Source organism: Anarhichas minor, unplaced genomic scaffold (genome assembly GCF_050575085.1).
Source record: "Anarhichas minor isolate MPS153535 unplaced genomic scaffold, ASM5057508v1 ptg000033l, whole genome shotgun sequence".
Lineage (NCBI taxonomy): Eukaryota > Metazoa > Chordata > Actinopteri > Perciformes > Anarhichadidae > Anarhichas > Anarhichas minor.
In genome coordinates, this window is record NW_027466479.1 from 6,497,874 (window position 1) to 6,518,401 (window position 20,528).

General features: G+C 43.3%; 1 protein-coding gene across 4 annotated transcripts; it reads right to left on the reverse strand.

Annotated features, from left to right (window-relative positions):
- Window positions 1–799: 799 nt before the first annotated feature.
- ago3b (argonaute RISC catalytic component 3b) lies at window positions 800–19,596 on the reverse strand. 4 transcript variants are annotated; one of them, XM_076106498.1, is made up of 20 exons: window positions 19,431–19,596; window positions 18,990–19,251; window positions 15,804–15,987; window positions 15,554–15,674; window positions 15,198–15,406; window positions 14,376–14,512; window positions 13,639–13,773; window positions 12,164–12,251; window positions 11,916–12,063; window positions 10,344–10,463; window positions 10,137–10,259; window positions 9,315–9,448; window positions 8,770–8,954; window positions 8,405–8,564; window positions 8,123–8,213; window positions 7,247–7,441; window positions 7,001–7,135; window positions 6,667–6,768; window positions 5,568–5,767; window positions 800–5,211 (listed from the first exon to the last, which is right to left on the reverse strand). In XM_076106498.1, the coding sequence occupies exons 2-20, from the start codon at window positions 19,006–19,008 to the stop codon at window positions 5,103–5,105; spliced, it is 2,595 nt and encodes an 864-aa protein (XP_075962613.1). In that variant the 5' UTR covers window positions 19,009–19,251; window positions 19,431–19,596; the 3' UTR covers window positions 800–5,102. The 4 variants fall into 4 exon arrangements, with proteins under 4 accessions (XP_075962613.1, XP_075962611.1, XP_075962612.1 ...); XM_076106496.1 differs by having other exon boundaries at window positions 9,315–9,481; XM_076106497.1 differs by having other exon boundaries at window positions 10,116–10,259.
- Between the last annotated feature and the right edge of the window lie 932 nt (window positions 19,597–20,528).

Genomic DNA, 20,528 nt, shown 5'->3' on the forward strand with positions numbered 1-20,528 from the left:
ACTGTTTAATCAAAATTGAGTGTTTTATAGGAGCGCGGGATTAAACAATTAAAAACCAGAGGATGTTACATAAGCAGGCAGTGGAGACGGTGCACCGCCGAGCTAATTTGGAGTTATAAGCAGTTATAAAGTATGTCTTTCGCTGATAACCACCTTCTCGTCATTTCCCGTCAGTAATAATGAACGCAGTGCACCTATGAAGGTGGAGTGCATAAACACACATAGCATCCCTTTATAGTGTCCTGTTGTATACTGCACCGCCAGGTAAAGTCAGGCCTGTTGGTTCAGCAGCGCACTGAGTTGCTTTATTAGTTTACCGTGCACGCCTATAATTCATAAAGTTCTATAAAGTCCAGCCCTCTCTCATGTGGTGCTAGTTATCAATCTAGATTGCTTTGGTGAGAGTTGCCTAGTTTTGGAGATATCGGCCGTAGAGACGTTGCCTTCCTTCCAGTCGAATTGTACTATATGGCACTCTGCTTGTGGTTTGAAAAACAGCAATGTCTCCTTCCAAAAATCATAACTCAACATAATCCACCGACCCTGTTGTGAGAAGTTTTATGTAGGAAATAAACGGTTCTTACACCAAAACTAGATTGATAAATAGCACCACATATGTATTTTTTAATTTTGGGGTGTGCCGTCCCTTCGACATTGAAGAAAATTTAACTTAAATAGAAATTGAAAGTGCAGACAGAATACAGTGACGTCTGTGAGCGCGTTTCACTGCTCTCTAAACCTTTCCATTTTAAGATGACAGATCCTTCTGATGTCTTAATATGAAAAACACAAACACATGTTTCATACACAGAGTATTTATTCCAAAAAAATTAAATATGACAACCAAATAAAAAGGCTCAACGTAGGACCAGGATCAGATGAGAGCTAAGACAAAAAAAAAAATAAAAAATAAAAGTCTTGACGTACAGTTTTACTTCTAAAAGTGACACCATTTATTAATCAGCAAAAAAACAACAAAAAAACATTAATATACTGTGAAACCCAAACATTATTTTCTTTGTGTATGATATGCAGCCAAGCACAGAAGTGTAAAGAGTTATTGTTGTGGGGAATCCCTCAACATGGGAAGCGGGCACTCGAGGAGTAACAACTCAACAGAAGAGCTGTCGCTGGTCTGTAAACGTCTAAATAAAGATAAAGGAACTTAAAAAGATGGGTGAGATAGAGCCATGCATACACTGAGGGAAGGCCAAACTGATTGCGAAGAAAATGTTTAAAATTGCGTCATTATTGCCGTCCATTTAAGAATGAACACAGAAATCAAAAAGGAGCAAAAAACAACAAAAACAAAAAAATAACAGGTTTAGAGGCAGTAAGGGAGGCGTCCTGTCTCTATAGAAATAAAAGGTAAATAAATAATGCTACATAACGTCTAAACTGAGCTACTCGTTACCTACAGAGTCGTGAGTGTTCCCCTAATTTTTGTTATTTCATTCGTTAGAAATGTTAGTTTTTGGGTTGTGCTTCAGAGTGCCCGTCCACTAAACCGATCCCCACAGGCCGCTTGGTCCTGTCGGCTCCACACTGATCAGTTCTGCATATTTTGTGTTCTTGGCATATGTCGGAGGTATCCACACACACACACACACACACACACACACACACACACACACACACACACGTAAAACAAATACATATACGCACACAATCACGCCTTACAGTATTGTCATGTATCAATATATACTCGTCAATGTAGACTCGGGCCTGCGGGCCCGTTCTTAAAGTTAAGATTTCTTTGATTTACTTAGTTTGTTATTGTTTCAGCACCATCAGGAAAGGCACAGTCTGTTTACGGATACAATCGGTCCGAGGATGAACTTTCAACCCTCCTCCTGGTCCCCTCATGAATATGCGAGAAGAATTTAAAAAAAAAACGAATAAAAAAAAAATTTAAAAAAGGCTTTGCTTAGCAAGTGCATTGAGAAATGGATCTAGTTCAGAGTCCACTTCTTTGATGAGCTTTTGAGATGATAAAACAACAGCAGAGGGAGTTCTTCACACGGAGGAGGGTTGATGGTTCATCCCATCACTTGCGCGACACAAAAACGACCCCCCCCCCCCCGGCGGTCTCTCCACAAAGCAGGCCGACGCCGCAAATACATATCAGCTTTGCTTTCCACACAAGTAAACCTATTGCATTATCAAATCACAGACCACCACGGTTATTACACGGCCATACTTCCATAGGCTTCCGTTTCAAACAGGACTTTGTTAAAAAAAAATAATAAGTGGTGTGTGCATTACATTAATACCTCTACATATAAATATATCTCAATTCAGACTTAAAAATGCTTTGTATTTCTTGAGGACGAAGGCGTCTGATGTCCAGCTCTGTCGGAGGTGAATTTACTGTACGCCGTAAAAAAGGTACTAAGGCTCCAGATAGACTTCCAAAAAAACAAGCAGAGCGTTAGCCAACAATGTTAGACATGCCCACGACTAATTCTCTTCAAGTAAAATGAAATGCTGGTAATGTCTGACATTAGGAAACAGCTCCAGCATGACAAACAAAGGGAGACAAGCTGCTCGGATACATCCTCAGAATTAAAATGTTGTGAACCGTGGGCGACTTCGAACAAGAATCCCGTCTCTGTCCAACCATAAAAACAACTCTTAGTGCAGTAAAATACCATTATTCTCTTAATCTCTGTGTATTAATATATAGCCTATATGTATCTGATGAAATATTAAATAAATGTGTTTTTCTCATAGCAGCTTAGGTTTGGTTCTGGTGACATGCACAGTAAGCAGTACAGAGCGGATCAGCTCGATGCTGTAAAGCCCCGCCCCCAAGTCCTCCACCCTCACCCACCCCCACCCGACCAGGCACGTTGGTTTGGTCCAAGTGATGAAACCTCAAGGGTTTGTCTGTATTAAACTATACTGCAAGGCCATGACTGAGCACATTCAATGGCTGGGCATTGAAAAACCGAAGACGTTCTTGCAACAATGACCGATTAAAGATTAAAGAAATATAGATAAACTTCATAATGTTGGATTCCTGCTAGAAGAGGTCCTTTCATGTGATATTATTTGGGATCGATTAGCAACCAGTGTGTCCAAATGTAGCAGGACATCAGTTCCTTACTGCATAGAGACAGTTTTCTCTCAGAACTAGAGCTGCAGTGATTCGTTGATAAATCCGTGGAAAGAAAAATAATTGAAACCATTTAGATCATTAATTCAGTTTTCAAGCAAAAAAAGCCAGAAATTGTGAGAAATTTGATGTTTTTCTGTCATATGTGACAGTAAAGTGTGTATCTCTGAGTTTTTAGACTGTTGGGGGGACAAAACAAGATATCCAATACATCTCCATGAGCTGACGGAAGTTAGAACAGACATTTGTGATACGTTTAGACAAAACGATTAGTCGATGGTGAAAATAATTATTAGTTGCAGCCCTACTCAGAACTGTTAAAAGAACTGAAACCCAGACTTCCTCCGAGGACAAGCGCAGCAAAGCTACAGTAGGTGATAAAGACTCTGAAATGTGAACATGAAGTCTTCAACTGGCAGTGAGTCCTACTGCTTCAGTACACCAACAACTACCCTCAGTGGCCACAGGTACACCAGTACAATCTAATGCAACACAACAGTCCTGCAAGAACCTCTACAAAACTTTATGAAGGTCAGTTTTTGTTGGCTTTGTCGGAAATATGTAAATTAAATTACTTGTCAACAGAAACTAAACACAAGCACCAGAAAAGTCAAACTCATGGCAGGACAGAAGCATTGGATTGCAATATGTTGTGCGTGTGGGGGGATTCTGAGAGCGTTTCACTAAATGTATGAACAGAGGCACCCAGACCTACGTACGATTACAAGCTTTCCATCCAAACCAACAGTTGACGCTCTACACAAGTCAGGCACTTTGTTTAATCTCTGCGTGCACCATCGGACCTCACCGCTGACCCTCACGTCTGCAGCGCTCGTCCACCAGAACGTCGAATGCCGCTCACACACACGTCTCCGAATCTCAAGTTTATCGTCACTTGCCAAAAACTCACTCGTAACAAAACAAAGTTTTACTGCGCGAATACTCACTGAAAAACATCCACCACTGGACCGGCTCTCTGCGCTGACACCTTATTGCACCAAAAGGAGTTTTCGTTGACAACTAAAAACTGGTCGGTTCCTCGAGTAAAACCTGTGAGAGGATATAAACGGCTCTGCTCGGATCTATTGCTGAACGTTGGTTTAAGTCAGAAAGAAAGAGGATTCAAAACTAGCGAGAGGATTAAAACAGCACAAGCTTTGGTACAACACAGGCTGAACTACGAGAGAGGGAAGGCCATGGCGTTGTATTCCAACAGTCTGCATGCAGCTCGCCTCGCAGGAAGGCATCATGCGATGTACAATGCTTCATCGATGGCTGTACGTGGCTTCGTTTAAAAATATATATAATAATAATAATTAAGATTTCATTCAGTGCTATGCGTCTTACTGTCTGGCTGAATGACTGAGAGGAACCACTGGCTTAAAGGGAGACAGAAGAGTAACTGTCGTTTTAAGGGAAGAAAAAAAAGAAAAAAGGGTCAGTTTAGTTTCTTTTTCGAGCATTCTGTTGCCGTGGCAGCTGCACATTAGCTCGAGAGAGGGAAATAACACATGAATACATCATTATGTATCTAAACAAGCTGACAAGGCACAAACAAAACATGTAAAAGCATCTACAATGAGAATCAGCAACAACAGGCTCAACGGGAGGCTACGGAGCGAGTCGGGTCTTCACTGGCTCCGTTTTCCACCCATGCACCAAAAAAATCATCAGCTTTTGTACTCGCCATTATTTTAACACAAGGGGGGTGGGAAAAACTTGGAGGTGAAGGTGACAGACGGATGCAAGAGATGCAAACAATTGGCTGGTTTCAAATTGCATAATGTGGCTGTAACTCCTCTCTGGCTTACTACATCCTTACTACATCCGTACGCAGCCTGCAGTCGCAGCCGTTGTCAGTGATCAAAGCTGCACCAGCACAAGAAGAGGGGGGGGGGGGGGGGGGGGGTCACTTTGAGTCGATGCGGCTGATGGGAGTCAGCCACTAAGACTGGCTGAGAAAGATGGAGGGAGGTCGAGGCGTTCAGGCAAAATACATGGTGGTCAGTGTGTCGTGGTGGATCTGAACAGCTTTGGCCAGCGCCGTGGGGTCCCTGCCGTTACTCTGCCCGGAGACGTGGCTGCCCTCCGCACTGCCCGGGGGAAATGATGGAGAGAAGTAATGGAGAGTAACATTTAAAAAAACAAAATAATGAATTAATCCTGTCTGGAGAATGTATCAAATAAATGCCTGCTACATAATGAAGTCTCATAGAGCCACTTCATGGTACAAAAAAAATTGATAAAATAAACATTAATTCACCGGTCTCATTCATTTTTTACATTAAACTTGCGTAGCCACCAACTCATCTAGACTTTTATATTGAACATTTTCAGATGACACCACACTAGCTATTCTAGTTGAATGTTTTTGCTTTGTCACACATGCTGAGCAATCTGACATAACAGCAAGTCTAATCTGATTTGAACCAAAAGAGTTTCTCCCCACCTGTCGTGCTCTTTGTCAACCAGGTGGTAGCGGGCGCGGAAGGCCACCAGGTGGGCGTAGTAGGCCGGTGCAGGGATGGAGACGGAGCGCGTGCAGCGGACGTAGGTGTGGCACAGCTGGTAGGTGAGCAGCTGGAACTCGTCGCCGGTGAAACAGTTGTCGTCCCACAGAACGTGGTAGTGGGAGGGCCGGCTCGTACCCTGGAGGGGGAGGGGGGGGAGGTAAAGCAGAGTTAATCGCACCCAAGAGGAAGCAGCTCCGCGGAGAGAGGACTAACAACGAGCGGCTAAAATTAGGGGGAGGTCTGGTTACTTAATAGAAACTCATCCAGCCTCTGCTGGTGAAGTGTGGTTGAGGAAGATTAGATATTCTTTAATATTCTTTCACCGCTGGTAATGACTCATTTCAGGAACTTGCATCAGCGATCCAATTCCTTCTGTTACCAACAAACCATCATGACCATAGCTGAGGGTTGGAACGTAGACTGTATCTCCGATTTCCCAGTCTGCCTCTACCTGTAGGCCACCGCAGTTCTCAGAGACGCTTGGAAAGGAACTTTCTAATATTTTCAATAAAAATATTACACGCTTTTATAGACGTTTATTCAGGTAACTATAACTGCATTGCTTGCAAAAATGTTAAAGATGATGTTATTCCAAAGCTCCTTTAGATGTTGAGCCATGCCTGGCGATCGGATTGCGTATCGGCGATCTCGAGTAACCACGATTGGACAATATGAAAATACAAACGTCTTTCAGATTTTCATATAGAAATTTCTTCAGAAATTGTCTTCTCGAGTTTGTTTGTGTTATTGTGCGACTTTGGTGTTTTAAAAAGGTTAGTTTGGATTCACTATAGTCACACAGTCTATGGATAAGCGCCTCATACAACTACAGTTCAAAACATCTGAACTATCCCTTTAAATCTGCAGCAATCTGGCCACCACAAGTGTACTGGAGTAATTCAGTAAAGGCGATGCAAACAGAAGAAGGAATACTGCTATGTATATATTTGCATCCTGCATTGAATCTATCACTATATAACTATGGTTCCCACCAGTGTTGAATGGTTTTCAGTGAGTTTAGGTTTCAAAGCGTACCTGGATTCCAGCGTGGCTGCAGAGGTAAAAGTCAAACTCGTAGGGGTGGGTGATGTCTGTGTCCACTGTGGTGCCGGCAGGAATGTTTCCACTTCGTCCAACCTGAGAGGGAATTTAACAAAATGATCTCAGAGAAGGTCAAAATCCCTTTTATAGGCGTGATCAGTGACCTCGATTTCAAATTCCTCTTTAATGCCCCTTTTTACCCATTTTGGTAGATAACCTTTGACCCCAATTTATCAGATCAATCAAACAGATATAGAAAGTAGGCAGCCATAAAAATTACAAGACCCTCAGAGTACCACTGATAACGTGCCTCCTCTGTGTTACTCACCCGCTCGTTGCGATCTGCACAGAAGAGGCGCGTGTGATGGCGTTTCTGGACAACAATGTACGTAATCCCCGGCTGGTAGTCCTTCTCTAGACCGATGCAGGCCTCCCTGATGGCCAGCAGCTCATAGTACAGCACCTACACAGAAAAGTCAAGAACTTCAGATCATGTGTTCACTCCATATAAGGAAACGAAACGTGCAAGAATTCAGCAAAAATGGAGAATAAAACAAGGAACCAGAGGTTATACCTGTCTGAACTGTCCCTCTGACACTCCGTCCCTGTAGAAGATGATCCTGGTTGGCTTGTAGCGGGTCGATTTGTAGAACTGGATCAAGAGCTCTCGCACCATGGAGGCCAGGTCCTGGATGACCTCCTGTCTGGGCCTCTGGACCCGCACCGTAGCGCAGTACCTGCTGGGGTGGGCGTCCATGCTGCCCACCACCTGTAGAGGCACAGCATCAGTCACATGGGTCAGAAACGCAATTACATGCAAAAGCATTGCAACTGACGAGCAGTTATGAAATCATTTTTCTGTGCTTCGTCAGTAATGCCAGAGAAATTACACGATTCTCGATACCCGATTCAAAACCACGGTAAAAGAACAGAAACCAAACAAATACTTTTGAGCTCGTATTAGGAAGTTAAACAGCTAATAACTTCCTCTCTAATATCTATTTCAAATTAATGTGAAAATAATAATATACCTTGCCTAATACTATTGTTTTCTTTACTGAATAGGGCTTGAACGCACCATAATTAAACTCAATGATACCTCCTTTAACGTTAGCTGTTAGCCTCGCAGAACTGCGATGCCAACCGGCTGCTAACAGCTAACGTTATCTAGCGCTCCTCCTGCTGATTTCAACACGTATTTGTTGTTCACATGTAGCATTATCAGGGAAAAATAGGGTGTGTCCCCCGGACGCATTGATAGTGAGTTTACTGTGTCCTTTTGGAAAGTCTTGAGCCTTGTTATAAAAACTCTAATTAGGCCATAAAATATACAGGAAACACTGTTTTGTGCTTTTGGGCAGTAGACACGGGCTGATATGAGCAGTGTATGTGAAGAGGAAATACAAGATTGTTGTCCATTTGTGTGTTCTTATCTAAAGTGAAGTCTCACCGCTGCAATAGACGGCTTTTTCCCATCTCCTGCTGGAGGATGAGTGACATCAGCCCCGAGGAAGATGATAGGCTGCTGGAACACAGAGGGTCTGGATGGATGAAAAGAGGCACACAATGAATCAATCAGTCATGTTGCAACACAGTCTTCTTTTAACAGCCAACAGACTGGCAGTGAGCAAAGAGAAAAAGATAAATGTCAATGTGACCACGTTAAGCAAAGTATCTTGTAAAAATATAAAGACTGAAGAACACTCGTCTTTATTTGTTGTGTTCATTTTACCGTTGGTGTGGAACCAAGATGTTGTTGATGCCTCCCAGCTTGACGTTGATCTTGAGGCACAGGTTGGAGAGGGTCTGAGGGGACGTCTTCACTACGTTCTTCACCTGCACACACTGGGTGGCCATGCCAAGGAGGGTGTCGCCCACCCGCTTCACCTCAGCTGTGGGTCAAAGAAATGGGATGTTCCTTTAACTCTGCAACAACTGTTTACTGTTTGAACTTAAAACGCCTCACAAACTTCATATGACTGAAGTGCGGCTACTTTTTTGTCGAGGTCAGAGCTTTAGATCCAACCGTTCTAATCCCACTGACGACTTCCGTTACTATTGTTGTGCTGCGGGTTTCTAAATAGTTACTCTTCGTACCATAGACAGGCGTTTTCCCCGGCAGGATTACGATGATGAGCTGCAGCCCAGCGTAGGTGTTCTTCAGGTGTCTGAACATGGGCTCCACGCTGTCGGCTCCCTGGGCGTATTTACAGAAACATGGCTGGCCTTGGATTGGCATCCCAGCATCCTTTGAGATTTTACGCAGCTGGTCAGTGAAGCTCCTGAGCATGAAGGAAAAAAAGAAATGACCATACACGAACATTAGTTTTTCATGTCACTACCAATAGAGTATTGGTGTATTGCGACCCATGGATGTAAAGTCTGAACTTCCACTTGTCACTTAAGGAGAAACTAATCTGTGCTTTTTTATCGTAAGAACATTTTTGCAACTGAAATACCCTTTAAGACCTTGCTTTCTATTTATCTAAATACATTTGACTGGTTTCTTTAAATGTGAAATTTTCACTATAGCTTCCAGAGACTTTATTTTTTATTTCAGATGCAAATATATGTATCATCTTACATTCAATCCGTCGATACTACACTGAACTGAGCAACAACAGAGATTTTTGTGAACTCACTTCAGGATCTCTTCTCGGCACTGCCTCTGGGTGGCGAAGCAGGCGATGGCCCACATCTTGATCTCCACTCCGGTGTGAAACTGCTTCCCCCTCATGTCCCACACGCCGTGGCTTGGTGTGGCCACCGTGCGGTTCTGCAACAACAGTGCAGGGTTGATCTGCTGGGACTGGCAGTAACACGGACACAAACGGTACAAAAGGACACGGACAACGTATGGATTCAGAGATTCAAAGGAGTCGGGCAGCCAGTGGGATCTCAAGATCAAAGGCTACTGTGTAATTAATGGGCTGACATTGGGTGATTGGCCGATCGTGGCATTAGAGACGCATTCAATTGTAGGTTTAGTCTGTGCTTGCTTCTCATTGGCTCATGCATTCATTTTATGGCAGACATGCAAAACAGACTTCTTTCAAATTGAAACAGCTTCTACATGTGATCGCTTTACAAAAGCATGCATGTGTAAAAAGACAGCAAAGTCCAAACGATCACAGACAGAAAGAGTAGAACAGACGTGTGCGATGCAATCAGAGATAATTGTAGTGTACTGTGTGAGCACATCAAATGTGAGAAAAATAAATCTATAGATGTTATCACAGGGTTTCCCCACAGAATAGCCCGAGTGTAGCTCGTTTTACATTTTTGTTGTACGTTTTTGGTTCTGGCACTGAAATTCAGAGCCACGAAGCGTCAAGATGTCAAGAGTCAGGATTGTAAATACAAATTCAAACTGGGGGAAACCCTGCAGTCTCGAACACGAACACGAACACACACACACACAGCGTGATTTAAAGGGAAGGTACCATAAAGGGTTCAGAGCTCACCCTGCCGCCATATTGCAGCATGGGGGCCGGCAGGACGCGGCCCGTCACCTGAGCCATCTCATCTCGCACGCGGAACTGAAACTCCTGGACGAACGGGTCGGCCTCGTAATTTGCACTCCTCACCTGAGGAGAGAGAAAATTATTATGATACATCATAACAGAAAAAAATAAGCACGCTGTGTGTCCTTTTGTCTCTCGTCCACTCACCAGCCTGCTGATCTCCTCCTGTCTGTCTGGGGCAGAGCGGGCTGTTGCTTTGATCATGGTCGATGTCTGGTTGTCAGTTAGTTTTTTAATACAGCGCTGTCCAGGTACAATGTTGCACACCTAAATGGAAAAAAACATCAGATCAGGCTAATTCATATTTGAATACAGCCTGATAATCAGACTGAATTACCATTTTGTTTCACTTCATTCGTTCATTGTGGTCACACAATGATCTGAAGAGTGTAATGAAATGTTTTCATTGGTCGCCTGATGTATGTTTGTGTGTGTGTGTGTGTGTGTGTGAGAGAGAATATCATTACAGCCTTACTGGTAATGAAGACAACTACTGGTTTTTTTAAGTCAAGAAAAATGCTGCAGTACCCGTTACACCTGTGCAAGGCACTGAGAGGCCAAACCCAGACCCGACATTATTTGTCACTATAAGCATAGCCGGTCCACCTTAAAAGATCTGCCCGCCTTAAGTGAGCCTGGGCATAAGTTAATTTTCAGTAGGTGGCAAGCAAGACAGGGGAGCTTGGCTTGGGTCTTGAGGTGCAGACACTGCATTGCTACTTTCACAGCTATAACGTTACTACTTATTTCATATTCACCATTGCGCTAATCTCTCTCTCCCTCTCTCTGTCTCTTGACCGCACACCGAGTAACATCACACACAGCGTCAGATCGATGTGCTGAACAGAGATGACATGTGGGTGGTGGCGGCAGTTGAATAAAATCATGTAGTTGGAAGAAGACTAAAGCCAAAATACCCCCCAAACACGTCCTGTAATCCCCACCTCTTTCCCTCGTTCCCAAAATAGAGACTGGCTCCTGGTGGCTCGTGCTGTGCACTACAATACTCCACATCAATACAGCATCATAGAAAGCCGAGTATGTACTGAAAATTATTCCGTCGGTTTCTAAATACCCTGGTATACCGTAATACCACCCAAACCTACTCGTTACGCACACTTTACGCTACTCTCATTCCAATTTAATACATGTGGATTGCACTTAAACCCGGCCTTGGCCAGTTTCGCAGGCTAGTCCAGTGAGCATCTTGCACGCAGCGTTTTACACGTTGATTTCTTCAACACTTTTTGAGTAAAAGGCACACTGAAAAATGTTCAGTGCATATTATGTGCCGGTGCACCTAAATGAGGCGCACCAGTGCGACCAATGGAAAAGGTTTGGATCCCTCTGCATCTAATTACAGCTGACAGAAGCTGGGGTAGTTCACTTGCATCTGAAACACACTTGCTGCCATTTTTCTGTCACTGTTTTTCTCGAATTATCTGGACCAATTGGAGTTGGCTGCGGTTGAAAGGCCGGAACCAGGCTGACCTTCACTCATGCCGAGGTACGATATTATTAAACAGTGTGTTGGGTATGAAACGGGATATTTAATTCATGGTACTGATAGAATTTTATATTTCACTGGTTTATGAGTAAAAGTGAAAATGAGCTTTGACTCTCTGAAATAGAATTTGAATAAATTTGACAGCAACAATGTTCTCAAAAGGTTTTACCAGCATTTGGCAGTGGAATCACACAGTCCCCATCAGTCCTTACCTCCAGGGGCAGATAGGTGTGTTTCTGTTCCTGGCCCACCTGCAGACAAGGCAGGTGGGGGTACTTTAGCTGCAGGCTGTACTTCTCTCTGAAGTACTGCGCCACTGTACGCTCAACTGTCTGACCGCTCTCAAGCTGCAACGGAAATCTGTGGATTTGAAGGCAACAAGGAATCTCCCGTTAATGAGAGCCAATGACAGCTTGGATTTGAAGCCCACAGCTACCGGGGTGCGATGTAGAAAACGTACGTCTGGAGGCTGGCAGGGCGCCGTGTTACATTGCAGACTCGGTACTTCCTACGCATGGTTCCACAGTGTGTCACTTCCACTTTAAGACCTGTGAAGAAGGAGGAATAAGCATCGTCACTTAAATGTTGCCAACGAAACAGTGGAACAAATGACCAGGCTTAAAAGCCTGCTTCACCAAGATTCAGCTCTCGTCTGTACCTCTTTTATGTAACAAATAAACTGTCATACGATACAAAGAATCTACTCAACTCCTGGGCCTGTATTCATAAAGCTTCCTAGTACAACGAGCTGCTCTTAGTGACTAAATTCTGAGAAATGAAGAGAATGATGGTGATTTTCTCAGAGGTTCCCCTCACAGTAAAGACCAGATCCTGGTGAAGATAAAAGTTAGTCACAAAGCATCTTAGCCCTTCAGAGAGCTGCTAAGGAGAAAAGCTGTGGGACGACTTTTGAGAGTTTCTTAAGCAGACGAGAAAATGGTGGAAAGAGAGAGAAGGAGGAGAAATATTCTCCAAACGCTGAATGACAGTGGGTTAATGAAACGCTACAGATTAAACCGTGCAGTGATCGTATTTGTGGACGATCTCGTTAGAGATGCGCTCACATCTCCAACCCAACGCAAACCACACCAGAAATGAAAGTAATCGCAACACTAAGATGGACTGGAAAGATGCAACAGTGTTCGCTGGTTTAAAGATTTGCATGCTGCTTATATAGACTAGGCTAGCAAGCACAGAAACTAATGAAAGCTCAGTCATATCCCCTCTTCAATACCAAATATATTAAGTTCTATAATTGGCAGCATGGTAAATATATTTAACAACTATCGGTGTGTGAATAGGCTACTGCGCAAGTAGGCCTGTTTTGGGCCTTTTGTCAGCTACTTTTAAAGTAGGTATATGGCTCAAAATGTATTCAACAGAGATGCTCATTACATAAAATAATATTCACTATTACACCATGAATAGAGACTGAATTCCACTATTAGGCCTATCGATTTCACCGTCCGTTCTATGCCCATCACCACTAAAAGTGCATCGTTCTTTCATTCCTAGCCATGGGGTCAACCACACCTCCTCACTAAGCTAAAGGTTTCTGTCCCTTCCTTGCTCAGGCATGCTCTGTGACGTTTCCTAAATCATTCCCAAGCTAGGACTTTCCGGCTACGCTAGGAGATCTCTGAGAGTATCAGAATGTTTGTGAACACGGCCCCTGGAAGGTAGAGCCAATAAATACCTTCTAATTATAGCACTAGTTTCTGAAACCAATCAATCGATGGTGGGTGAGGGATGATTGCATACGTACTGTTACAGTTTATACAACATGATGGAAGGAATCCCCTCCAGGTGTTCCTGAGATATCGCATTCACATATCTTTCTGTTTGCAAGTACATGAAAACAGTAGCTTCCCAAACAACAACACAAACAGCCAGACGGGGTAAGGCAACAAAAGCTGCCTTTCCTTGGCGACATACCTTTGATCTCTTTGGTGAACTTGACCCTGTGGGAGTCAGTGAGAGGGCGGGGCTGCTCGTCAATGTTGTGAATGTCCAGGACCTCACACATGAACTGGATGACTGGCTGGGCTTTATAAAACGCTGTGGCTGACACTGAAAAGATACGGGAGGAGACCAAACTGTCAAATCACTATGGCGATAGCTTTTTCTTTTGGTTTATGTAGCGCCATGAAGCGCACAGGTCACTATTTGAGGCCAAATGGTGTTGATCTTCTCATCAACTCGTATGAAGCTACAGCGAGCAGACAGTTAGCTTAGCATAACAACTGGAAAAAGCTAGCCTGGTTCTGTCCAAGAAAATCTAAACTCACCAATAAAAATGAGAGGTTTTGGTTTTGAGCTGTTATGTTGTGCTGGACTATTTCTCAGCCGGGCACATTAACGTCCTGGAGTCTCCGCTGGATGACGGTAGTGAAGAGAAGACTTGTGTAATAGTCCAACACACAACCCCATATAAAACCACAAGGTGTAGTTTACAACCTTTAGTATTTGTAAGCATTAAAAGAACAAGATATATTGTGTTAATTACTGAGCTTAAGAGGTGCTCGTAGGTGTATTTTGTTTCCTTTGGACAGAACCTGGCTAGCTGTTTCCCCCCCGTTTACAGTTTTTGCGCTAAGCTAAGCTAAGTTAAGCTAAGCATACCAGCTGCTGGCTGTAGCTTCACATGTACTTTACAGACAGGGCATACTCACCATCGATGTTGAGCATCATTTTCCACATAGCTGGCCGCACTGACTGATGGAATCCAAACCAAACCTCTCTTCCTCCACCTAGCGGGTGGTCGTAGCCCTCTGGGGAGGAGAAGAAGGATCGTCCAACAGGCGTGTACCTGATGAGGACAGACAGGGTCACAACGGAGACACAAAGAAACTCTACCTGGGATTTGAGTTGTGTTCCCCGTGTGGTTCACTGAGTGCAGCAGAACACAAGCACTGCCCGACTTATAAGTTCGTTCATGTTAACTAAAAACTATTTTGGTAAATGGATTTAGCAAATGGCATATTGAGGTAGAATACATGAAAGGTGATTTTTTTTTACTCTTAATCCTTTTGTCTGTGTTGTATTTAAATCCCACTTGGGCCACCTAATATAGGAAAAATATACCCACCTTGAGTATTGTTACAATATGTGACAACGGCATAATACATTTAGGGAGCGCTACAGTAACTCATATTTCTCGACCAGAAGAAATCTTTACTGCCATTTAGATCAAACTCTTATCTTCGTTCTCATCTTCATACTGAAAACTGTAATATGGTAAAGGTAAACTACAGCATTTGGCCATCAATTTGAAATTATTTTTGAAGGACTAGTCATAATTTGAGCAAAGCATTTCACCGAACGTTTAACCGTAGTAATTAGTTTATTCCCATCTCAAATATTTAGCTACAATAAGATGTGATTTGAGGTATTTTAGTATGAGGTCTGAATCTCTTTACTATTCTTTGGAAATATTCCTATGAAAAGGAAACTACAAACAAATCTTTGTAGATGGTCAAGGGGAGAAAACTCACTTCATGGAGGGCAGGTGTCGAAGGACGACGTCCACGGCGTGAACGGGGTTGGTGCTGATGGGTTTCTCCAGGTCCACCGGCTCGGCCACGGCACGTCCCGTCAACACCTCGTGCAGCATGTGCCAGCTGACTAACGACACAAACCTGATGGTGACTTTAAACGGGCGGTCCTTCCCACCGTCACCTGGCAGGGTGACATCCAGATCGACCTGAAGAGGAAAACAAGGATTTTGAGATCAACAATAAAAAGCCTCACGCCAATGAGCCCATTTTCAGGATGTTCCATTGAGAAGAAGAAGCTGAACTCTACTTTTAATGTTGGCCCAGACAACACAAACTTTGATGTAGTGTCTTACCCCACCAGTGGCGACAGGAATGGGTCTAGCGGTGTAGAGGCTTCTCTTCCCATCGTAAACTGGCAGACAGTCGCCAAAGATGGTCACCTTGAAATGCTGAACCATGGAGTCCACCACCTCCCTGAAAAGGGATTAAAAAAATAAAACAAAACACATCACCACAATCAACATGCAGCATGAATCCAGGACTAAAGAAGTATTCAGTCTCATCGATTCACATTCCAAATGGTCTACAGCTCTGTCCCGTTACCTGTTGACCCGGCGAGGACATTTATCAGGCTTGATGTCCACCTCGTACAGATAGACGTCGATCTTGGGTATTTCCACCTGGAAGCAGTTGGCCAAAAGCTTGATGGGCTTCCCAAGGGTGCCATAGCCAGGTCGCCTTGGCAACGTGAAAAGGACTGGGGGTTCAGCGGCTGCTCCAACGTCTCCTACGACAACAAAGACCAAAAATCAATCAGTACAAGTAAACCAGTGTTTACATCACACGCAAATGATGTCATTGCTGTAATCATGATTTGAATATGCTTTCATATTACAGTAACGGTCTTAATAATTCAAACGTATAGTGTTCGGACTAAAGATGAGCGCCAACGTGGCTCCACATCTGTTGGACGTAGTTAGGAAACCGTTCACTGACACAATATTCATATCAACCTTATCTACGATCGGCATTTATGTCAATTCCGGACCATCTGTGTCCCAACATTCAAACGTCTCAATGCAGCTCCAACAGAACCCAGACCAGTTAACAAGAATGTACTGTACCCTTTCAAAGGAGCTGTGAGAGGAAGGAAGTGGTTAATAAGGTGGAAGGAGCTGGCACAAAAGAAGACGTTAAATATTTCCTCATGTCGAACTGACAAAACGGAAAGAAAAGGGGCCGACGCTGTATGGACCGTATAGACAAAGGCTACGGAGATAGGTGGTGACATATTAAATAAAGACCAGCTCCGCGGTCACAGACGTCTCCTGACTGACGTGGCCTTTGCCAGACGGAAGGAGAAGTGGGCGGGTGACACACCACGCCGATCTGACACCAATTTTCAGAAATGCCAAACTGGAAAGTACTCGGTGCAAATCACACGACCGCACAATTTCCATAAATGTGAGTCAGAGGATCCACACACAATAACGTCTGCACACAGACCTCAATCTGTTACGATAACAAGAGGTGGGCTTTGTTTGTAATGAAAGAAAGTAAAAACAAGTGTACCGCCGAAAACGAGCATCAAGAATGAAAGTGGCAGTGAAATGAGTGCGACAGAGCAGCTGTGGGTTGAAAATATAAGACTGTTTCAGCTGCTGTCAGGGTGGAGGGCTGACCCTGGACCTGTTGTAACCAGGCATCATTCATAAAACACTGCTCTTCCTGCTGACGCGTCCCCAGGCCCCCTCCTCCCCTATGCCGTTGCCACGGCGCCTATGTTGCTACAGTTTCTCCACGGCAACTAAAAGCATGCTGGGCAGGAAGAGGGAAAAACAGGCGCGCACAGATTTGTCTCATTCATCTTGGAGCTCCAGTGACAAAAACTGTTTGAAATGTCTTTTGAAACTATGTTTTACTCTATTTGTATGGTCAGTAGTTGTTGATTATTTTGATGGCATTGTGATAGTCGTTTTCTTGGTTACGTTATTATGTGATGCAATATTGAATAATATCCAGTGTTTCTTCTATTTACCGGATGTAATCAGTCTGTTTTGACCATTTCCGACCTGATGAAGATCCTAGAGAAAGGCAAGTCAAAAAGTGACAACAAAAGGAACTAAGCCTTCAATTTCTATGAGGAATTATAGAAAACATTCTGCTGCACCAGTAATGACCCCAAAACACAAAAGTTCACTGTAGAATGAGCAACAATGTAGAGATAGATGACCTCTTATCAGGCTGCTTCATGATAAAAATGCACCGCATGACCAGTAGCAGCCCACCAAGAGCTGACATTCAACCAATCCACACACTTTGAGAGAGTTCTTCACTGATGAACCGTCTTACAGTCCAAACGTCGCTACTCTAATTGGGGGTGGTAGCCCATGGGGACTCGGTTGGGGAACTGCAGAGTCGCCGGTTCAAGTATGGTATATGGACCGATAGCTGGACAGGTGCCAGTTCGCTTCCTGGGCACTGCCGAGGTGTCCTAGAGCGAGGAGCCAAGCTAGCTATAGGACGATGTGAACATTTTATTTATCTTATTTATATTTGCCCGATAATCCTGGCCAAAATAATTGCAATTCCTTGAATATTATACAGATAATCATTAAAATATGCTTAAAGTGGCACTAAACCATACAGAAATCCCTTTACTTAACAACTAGTTAAGAAACGTATTTTATTGCATTACAGACAGGACACACATGTTTTCTTAGTGAATGGGTCCATGTGTAATGTGTAAAAAGTAACAGTAAAGAAATTTAATTTCCCCCTCTGGATCAATAAATTATGTATTTGTATTCTAAAACTGGAGACTAACAATGTGTAAAACTTATATACCGTTCAAATAAATATTGTTTTAACCTCTTTACACTCGTGAAGTGCGGATATTCTGGACAAACGCTTTTGAAACAAGATCAAAAAGGCCAAACATTTTCAGCTTCCAGCTTCTCAGTTGTTAAGGTGTACTGCTGTTCTCCGTCACCACTATAAATGTAATATATAGTAGGATTTTGTACAGTCTGACAATGTTTTAAAATTTCAACATACATGTTACTGTAACTTTGTTCTTTACTGCTCATTCTGTGAAAAATGGGTGCAGTGGTTGGAGAATGAATGGGTCGGTTTCAGTGAACCAGTTTGTTTTTTCCCTCCCAGTCCACCACTGACCCCAACATCATCAATAATACACAAGCAGTGACTCACAAATTGTGCCCCATAGCAATTAAATAAATTGACTGCCATGCTTAATTGATTTGTAATTAACACAGGCAGTGGTTAACATTATGGTTAACATTATGCAATAACTAGGGTTGCTATAGCAGCAGCTAGTGTGAAAGGCTGCCCTTCAAACACACACACAGTCTCTCTCAGGCATCACGCACACCTGACGGGATCACCACCTGCCTTTGACAGCCGGCAAAGAATGACGTAGCCAATCAGAAAAAAACCCGTCAGACTGGTTTGGGGCATAAACACACGCCTGCACGCGCACACCGAGGCGCAAAAATGACCGGTAAAACAGCCCCCAGTATGTTACTCCCGTTAGAGCTGGAGATGGGAATTTGAATAGTTTTCAAGCTGAGCCGCTTCTGCACACGTGTCCATGATAGCCTGGTAACTTATTTAAACACAGCATTAACAACTTAGATCAACTTGCAGCTCCCAAATACTTTATCATGGGGGTCTAGCTTGTGTCTCGCACTCCGCGCTATCTGCAAATAACTCAAATGCAGCACCTGGACACCAAATTAAGCATGGCGGTTAGTCGGGGGTTCCCACCTGTTGTTCCGATTTCCATTCATGAGGTCTCTGTCCGGATGACCCGGCCCCCAGTAATTACTTCTCCGGTTAAACGTGACTATAGATCCGCTCCCCCGGCTACGCGGCCCCCCGGCTTCGGTCGCTGATGTGTAACCGGGCCGCTCGGGGGTCCCCTCAGTTTAACGTTGAGTATTCTCCCCGACCTGCCTCACCACGGCTGACAGCTCAAAGTTGCACAAAATGTCCCCGCTTCCGTCCTTTGAAGTTCTTCCTGTTGTATCTGAAAGAAAAACCAACATTATGTTCAGTGTCGGAGATGTTTGTGACAGTTTAGACGCGGAGTTGGTTAAATTGAGCTGAGAGTCGTTAGCGGTGGATAAGCTAACAGCGATAGTTAGCTTTAACGGTTAGCCGACGGCAACTAGCAACTCGACACACAAGATTGATATGAGTATTTACCCGGTCGGTGGCACAATCCGTCGTCCCGGTTGGTTAACGTGACAGTCCGGTGTTGTTCTTTATCAAATAGCTACGAGGGCTCTGGTTAGGTTCACTATCCCCCGGTGTTCTCCTCGGCGTAACCGGTCTAAAATCTGCTCTTACACCGCCCTCACGCTGGCTAATGTTAACTTCGCCGGAATATAAAATCAAGACTTCCGGAAAGGTGTTTCAAAATAAAAGCATAAATAACGAACAACGTGAGAGTTGTTCGTGAACCAGATGTTTTAGCGTCTGTCTAATAGCTATTATTGTTCAAAACAGACTAATAATCAATAGCTGTACCTTTGAGTACATTTTTTCCGCCACAAATGTTATTGTCATGCGCACAGCGATTACAAGTGAAGCAGTCCGTGGCAATGAAAGGTCTCAGGCTCAGAAAAAATGTGGATTAAAAAATATGTGAGTTGAACAAAACCTAATGAGAAGAACAAAGTATAATTAAAACTCATCTGCATGTCAGAGGGATATATATTTTTGTTTTATTTGACATCTATAGTTACTGTCTGCTTTTCAGATTAGGATTTCACAAAACAAACGCTCATTTTGTAAAATATTAAATAATCCAACCATTGAAATGAAGCTGTTTCCTTGCGACTGTTCACAGGTCGAAAACCTCACTGAGTGTTTGTCAACTAAACCAAAAACAGTTTTTTCCGTCTTTTATGAATGTTTTTAGAGGCCATAATTAAAGCAAAAATATCAGACAAATGAACACAATTTTGTGCAGCAGAAATGTATATTTGTTTCTACTTCCAATTCTGCATACTCTCGACCTCTCATATTGGGAACCAGATCAATTGGTACACCAAATACACACTTAATACTGTTTACATTATAACAATAAAATGACATAATACACATAATGATATACAATTTTCTCAAAGGGCCATTCTACACTACTAGTACTGACTTTTGATACTTTAAGAACATGTTTCTGATGATTGCCTGCTTCTGACGGCCTTTACTTGAATATGAAAGTAGGAGTTTTATTTGAAACTAAGTATTTTTACACATTAGTATTTGTACTTTTACTTAATCTAATGATTTACATCTCTG

Coding starts and splice junctions, on each gene's coding strand:
- ago3b (XM_076106495.1), bottom strand. Junction 13,774..14,375: donor AATGATGCTCAACATCGATG/GTGAGTATGCCC, acceptor GTATCTTTTCAG/TGTCAGCCACAGCGTTTTAT. Junction 9,482..10,115: donor TGAGCTCTGAACCCTTTATG/GTACCTTCCCTT, acceptor TGTTACTGCCAG/TCCCAGCAGATCAACCCTGC.